At 41.7% G+C, this 6,859-nt stretch overlaps 1 protein-coding gene across 1 annotated transcript; it reads left to right on the top strand.

The window, feature by feature from the left end:
- Positions 1–5,056: 5,056 nt before the first annotated feature.
- LOC120989853 (olfactory receptor 6P1-like) lies at positions 5,057–5,848 on the top strand. The gene has a single exon (XM_040418219.1). The coding sequence runs from the start codon at positions 5,066–5,068 to the stop codon at positions 5,846–5,848; it is 783 nt and encodes a 260-aa protein (XP_040274153.1). The 5' UTR covers positions 5,057–5,065.
- The last annotated feature ends 1,011 nt before the right edge of the window (positions 5,849–6,859 follow it).

Genomic DNA, 6,859 nt, shown 5'->3' with positions numbered 1-6,859 from the left:
GGCCGAACCCGGCGAACCTGAACTTCCACAGGTTCGCTCAACCCTATGCAGGACGTTTCTCGTTGCCTCCTGTTGCCTCGTCCTCCTACTCCACTTCCTACTCTACCACCTCCTCACCTAGTCAGCGTAACACCTTCATCACCTACTTCAGCACAGCCAGGGGAAAATGACAGCAGGCTGTTTTGAAACTCATCTGTTTGGGGGGAAAAAAACACACCGCGCAGGAGCTGTGGACGGGCATGGGACAACAGACCGATGATTAGTTGGTGCCACTGAGCCTCAAACCTGGCCTGGTGGTGTGCCATAACAGGCAAAATCTCATAGCAGCTTTGGGCCTAGCCAGTTTGATGCACATCCCTTGCCTGGCGCATGTGCTGAATTTGGTGGTGCAGAGGTTCCTGAAAAATTACCCCAATATGTCAGAGCTGCTGCAGAAAGTGTGGGCCGTCTGTGTGCTCTTTAGGTGTTCTCACCCTGCCGCTGCTCGCCTGTCGGCGCTACAGCGTAACTTAAGCCTTCCCGCTCACCACCTCTTTTGCGAATTGCCCACAAGGTGGAAATCCACCTTGCACATGCTGGAGAGACTGTGCGAGCAGCAGCAGGAGATAGTGGAGTTTCAGCTGCAGCACGCACGGGTGACTCGCTCTGCGGAACAGCACCACTTCACCACCAACTAGTGTGCCTTCAACATGGCCAGTGCCGATGACGCTGTCCTCAGAGTTACTATCCCACTTCTATGTCTCCTTGAAAAAACGCTTTGGGCGATGATGGAAGAGAATGTGGCACAGGAGGAAGAGGAGGAGGAAAAGGGATCATTTCCATGGTTATTAGGCCAGTCATTCACAAGTGGCTCGGAGGGTGGGTTCCTGCACCAACAGAAGCCAGGTACACAACTGTCCAGCCAGGACACAGTTCTGGAGGATGAGGAGAAGGAGGATGATGAGAAGGAGGAATCATGTTCACAGCAGGGTGGCACCCAAAGCAGCTCATGGGCATCACTGGAGCGTGGCTGGGGGGATACAGAGGACACAGACGATGCACCTCCCACAGAGGACAGCTTGTCGTTGCCTCTGGACAGCCTGGCACACATGAGCGACTACTTGCTGTAGTGCCTGCGCAATGAGTTGCCCACATTCTAACCAGTGCTGATTACTGGGTGGCCACCCTGCTAGATCCCCGCTATAAGGGCAACAAGCTGTCTTTAATTCCGTCACTGAAGCATGATCGGAAGTTGCGCGAGTACAAGTGCATGCTGGTAGACGCGCTACTGATTGCATTCACAGCTAACAGCGGGGGCTCAGTAAAAGCAGAAGGGGAAGACTGATGGATCTGCCCCATTCAATATCTGGATTTCCAAATTCGTCAAATGGCCTGAGCTTTCCCTTTACACCGTGGAGGTGCCTGCCTGTCCTGCAGCCAGTGTATATTGTCCGAACGTGTGTTTAGCATGGCAGGGGGAGTAATCACAGACAAGCGCAGAAGCCTATCCACAGCCAACGTGGACAAGCTCACGTTCATTAGAATGAACCCGGCATAGATCCCACAGTACCTTGTACTGAGTAGACAAGTATACCGGCCGCACCCAGTTATTGTTATACACCAGCGCCCTTTCTCTATTTGTGTTCTCTTTTTCATTTCCAAATGTTTTGGGGCCTTCCCAAATTTATAATAAATAAATAAATAAAAAATGGAGAAAAACAAAACAAAAAAAAAAACAGTTTTGGCTATCTCCTTCTCCTCCACCTCTGCTTCCTGCTACACCGCTACGTCTACCGCCTCCTCAACCTCCGACTCCACTTTGACCTCCGCCTCCTAGTTCAAGATTATTATTTTCAATATTTTTTTCTATTCTATGTTATTTTAAGTCATTTTCCTATCCACATTTGTTTGTAGGGCAATTGTCCTTTTCTTACCCCCATTTTGCTTCCTTTTGCAGTCCTCTTTCCCTTACTATGACTATTTTACAGCCATTTTAGTGCACCAAAGTTCAGGTCCCCATTGACTTCAATGGGGTTTGGGTTCGAGTTCGGTTCAAGTTCAGGACCGGAACCCGAACTTTGATCCGAAGTTCGTCCGATCCCGGCGAACCCGAACACCCACGGGTCCGCTCATCCCTAGTCATCTGGTTGGCTTGTTAGGATCATATTTTCAGTTGTAGAGTCTCTGTTTTCTCACAGTTAGTGTAACCCCCAGCCTGGCAAGGATTTTACCATTAAGTCTGGTACCCTTCCTGCCAGGCAAACTACAAGAGCCTTACTTAGAACTGAGGGTGCAGAATGCTAAGGTTAGTTTCACACTAGTGCTATAAATCCGACAGGCTGTTCTAGCAGGGAACAGCCTGCTGCATCTCTTTGAATTCTGGCATTGATGGATGTTTGTAAGTCTCCATTTGGCACAACTATAATGGGGGCAGGAGGTAATACGGCCACAACCTGAAATAGCCTTAGCATACTGCATCCTCACTTCTAAGTCAGGGTTTTATAGTTCCCCTGGCAGGAAGGGTGTCAGCCAGCACTGCCCACTCACCCTCAGGAAGACTCTCTGTCTCTTTGCATTCCTTTCAAAGGTACCCAGACAGGCCCAGACTGGTCCACAGGGATACAGGTGAATTCCCCGGTGGGTCCCTGAGCAAGGTGTGCCCCTAGTCTCCCACCCCCTGAACAAGTAGCACATAACACAGTAGACTTACCGCACTGCATACATATATTCAATGTCCAGCACCTCAACCAGCCTATGTTCATATAAAAACAAGTTAATAGATTATTAAAGAACCCAGTTTATTATCATAGACACGATCAGAGCTGAGATGACTTCTAGGTATAGAGGAAAGCTAGCCGGTGTCCTCTCTTCCTCTTTTCCCCAGGACCTACCTTCTCAAAGTTGCTGCAGGGACCCCTATAGTCAATCATCTGGTGGGATCTTGCTGCTTTGTGAGAAGGTCATATTTGAATGTATCAATACGGTGGGCCCTAGGCACCCCAGTCCAACACTGCATCCAGGTACGCTTTTAAGTCCTCTCCCTTTGACATTTTTCTTATGTCATTCTTCACTGCTGGGGTGACTGTGGTCCTGAGATACCTCATCATTTCAGATCTGAGAACTGTCACACCTCACAAACTTCCTATCTTTTTATCTCCATTATTCTTCAGAAGTCCACCCCTTAGGTACTATTGTGTCACCTCCATCTTTCTCCTCATAGATTGTAAGCTCTTGTGATCGGGGTCCTCACTCCTCTTGTTTGAACTACATTATTTTGTCGCTCTGTAATGTCTGATTATGTAAAAGCAACCTTAAAAATGTAAAACGCTATGGAATATGATGGTGCTATTAGAAATATTATTGTTATTATTATTGTACTATGTGTGTATCACAGAATAAAAAACCTGAAATGCAGCTCTGGAAATATCAATGCTTTATTATTCTGTTTATATGTGTGTTTAATGTTTGACTCTTTGTGTTCACATTAATGATGTCTCTCGTGAACATTAACATCTCATTTAATTGGTTTTCATGTGACTCGTCTTTGGAATAATCATCTCCTGGGGTTTATTAGCAGCCTCCAGGGATTATTACACTGAAAAATATAAACTGATCTCTGAAACTCGATACGTCACATTGTATCAGGTTTTCTAACATCTGTCATCTATATTATCATCTGCTGAATACTTCCGACACAAATTATACTGAGAAGTCGGTTTTAGTAAATTCAAGAAATGAACAGACTCGTAGGTCACATTAACGATACAAAACACAGTGAGGAGATGAAATATTAGATTGAATTTACCAGAATAGAGGAGTTCTCTGTTAGTTTCACCATGATTCTTTAGATGGAATGAAAATGGAAAAGCAAAGTGAAGTAAGTGCATTATTATACATATGATACATATTAATCATACAATATACATATACAAATAATTATACATGCTATTTATTTTATTCATTACAATGACCCCCCCCCCCACACACACACCCACCCACCTGAGAACTCCTGTTGGTCCTGTGCAGGCGTTCGGCCATTTCTTGCCATTCATTATAGATCTCTGTCTTGATGTGATTATCACACAGCTACATTTTTCTTCTGGATATTGCTCTAATAGTAAATCCTCTCCTACCTCCATCATTCATGATAAACTCTTTTCATTTTGAACGCTCTACAACTTTGAATTTTATCAGCGGCTCTGTATATTTTATCCCAAATCCTTCTATCTGACATACTATAGGTTTACGGTGTATTACTATTTTACCATCTAGTGCAGCCACAAGCTCCACTCAACCACCTTAGAAGGTCATGTTGAGCATCAAAACTCTGAGCTCTGCTCAAAAACATCCAACACTTTTTTTTTTGGTGGCCACAATGACCAAACCCAATGACCCTGTTAGACTCTGCATCTCAATTCTAGCCGGTGTTATCCATTGGTGCCATGAAGAGATCCACTTGTTCTTCACTCACACTTCTAATTTTCATCTCTTTTCTTAATGTTTTCTTGCCACTAGGACAAAGAGAACTATGTTATATTGGTCATAGAGAGGAGAATGTTTGATGGTGTTGGTGTTCGGTCATTTTAATGCTGATGACTGAGATGAACTAAAAAACAGAGATACAATATGTCTGATATAGAGATGAGCAAATTTTATTAAACTTCTTTTTGTCTGCTTTGGCAATTTTTTCCTGAATCTGGTCCAAATCGATTCTACCAGAGTCAAATATGCTCCAATTGCCCTGAAGATTGACATATAACACTCTCTGATCTCTTTAGAGAGAGAGAATCAGACAGGCTTAGCTTTCTTTTCTTTTTGGAAGGAAATCTAATTCCAATCTCTCTCTATAAATACAGTATATTTGATAAATAGAATGTTATTAAATTTTTTTATTAATTCACAGGAAGTTTTAAGGAGAAACCAGACAAAGGTTGTAGAATTTCTATTACTGGGATTTCAAAATCTTGGTCTCTTCCGTATTCCATTTTTTATTCTCATTGCTTTCCTGTATGCAGCAACCGTGACTGCAAATTTGTCGATAGTCCTATTAATATTGTCACGTTCCAGCAGCAAAATGAACTCTCCTATGTATATCTTTCTTAGTCATCTCTCGCTCTCGGATATTTTGATCAGTACAACAGTTGCTCCTATTACATTACAGGTCATTTTGTTGGGTGACACCAGCATGCCAGCTCTTGGTTGCATTACTCAGTTATATTTCTTTGGGGCCTCTACCATATTAGAATGTTGTCTCCTCACTGTGATGTCTTATGATCGATATTTGGCCATTTGTAGACCATTGAGATATGCATCTATTATGAACATTAAACTTCTCAATGGTCTTATTACATACTCATGGATGGTGGGTTTTCTGCAGCCTTTTATTACTCACACACTTATACTACAACTAGATTTTTGCGGACCAAATGTCATTGACCATTTCTTCTGTGACGTTGCTCCTCTTCTAGAACTTTCTTGCTCTAACAGAACCTGGGTTGAAATTGAAGTTTCTATTGTGGCTTTGTTTGTTGGTCTTTTCCAGATGCTCTTTATCATCATCACTTATATCCTCATATTTTACTCCATTTTTAACATGTCCTCAAAGGCTGGGAAGGAAAAAGCCTTATCCACATGTAGTTCACATCTGGCCGTTGTGTGCACATATTATGGAACACTTATCATACTCTACTTATCTCCAGCGAGAGGATATTCCTTCAGCTTAAACAAGATGTTATCATTTATAAACACTATGGTGACCCCATTCTTCAACCCCATTATTTATACTATGAGGAATCAGGAGATCAGAATGGCCTTCAAAGTCCTCCTATGTTACAAACAAAACAACTTTAGTTCATCAAGAATAAAATAAATGCTAAAAAAAGTTTCCTAAGATAAATATATATTACAAACCGTAATTGACTATGATATACAATTAGATGTACATTTTCACCCTCTACTTGAATACATAGTGCTTGAAAGAATGAGCCTAAGCCTATAACTTGAATTAATTTTATCTGTTGCAAAAAAATGTGACCTCACCTGTGTTTTTGCTGTACTTTCATTTCTACCTTTATTCTTACCGATTGTATTTTGGTTTCTTTGGTTATGATTTGAAATCTGGTCTCCCTCTATGGAAAACCAAAATTGCATTTCTTGTTTTAAGTTTTTAAGTTTGCAGTTTTCTGTATAGAAATTGAAGTAATCCTGAACATTAATTAATCACTGTGAACTTGAAATTATAGGAATAGCTCACTCCTGTGTGATAAGGGCCAGGTGCTCTAGTCCAATAAAGCTGTATCACCCATACAGATAAAAAATATTGGAAATAGAAAGGAAATTATGGACTGGCACTCTGTATGTGTGGATAAAATCAATAATTCATACAATATAAAGTGATCACATACATTTAATAAGTAAAACAATAATAAAAATAGAATAAAATACCAATCGAATTGCAATATGTCACCTGAAAATTATACAAAGGTGATAAATGCTGGTAACAAAATGGCTGGGAGTCTAAGGTATGGGTCAGCACAGACAAATATTGATATATTGCTGAAAAAAATAGAATCCGCTGATTGTAAGTGGACAAATGTTTATAGGTCAAGTCGTATATTGTCTATTTCCAAACACAAAGTCCTTTGCTGAAACAAGAGTCCTATTTGATTTCAGATGATTTATCAATGTCCAGACTCAGTTATTAAAGCGATATAGAGTGCTAGGATGCACTATATTAAAACCCAGTATGGGTCTTACCTTCTCCTTGGTCGAGGCAATATATCCGGAGTAACGGTCTTTCAAACCTGGATATCGTAGAAACTGCTGTGTTGAATGAGCGCTAATGTGTTAGCTGACTCCAACTTGTTCACACGGACGCCAG

Source organism: Bufo bufo, chromosome 1 (genome assembly GCF_905171765.1).
Source record: "Bufo bufo chromosome 1, aBufBuf1.1, whole genome shotgun sequence".
Lineage (NCBI taxonomy): Eukaryota > Metazoa > Chordata > Amphibia > Anura > Bufonidae > Bufo > Bufo bufo.
Note: the sequence above shows the minus strand (reverse complement) of the source record. Positions and strands in the feature narration are given on the sequence as shown.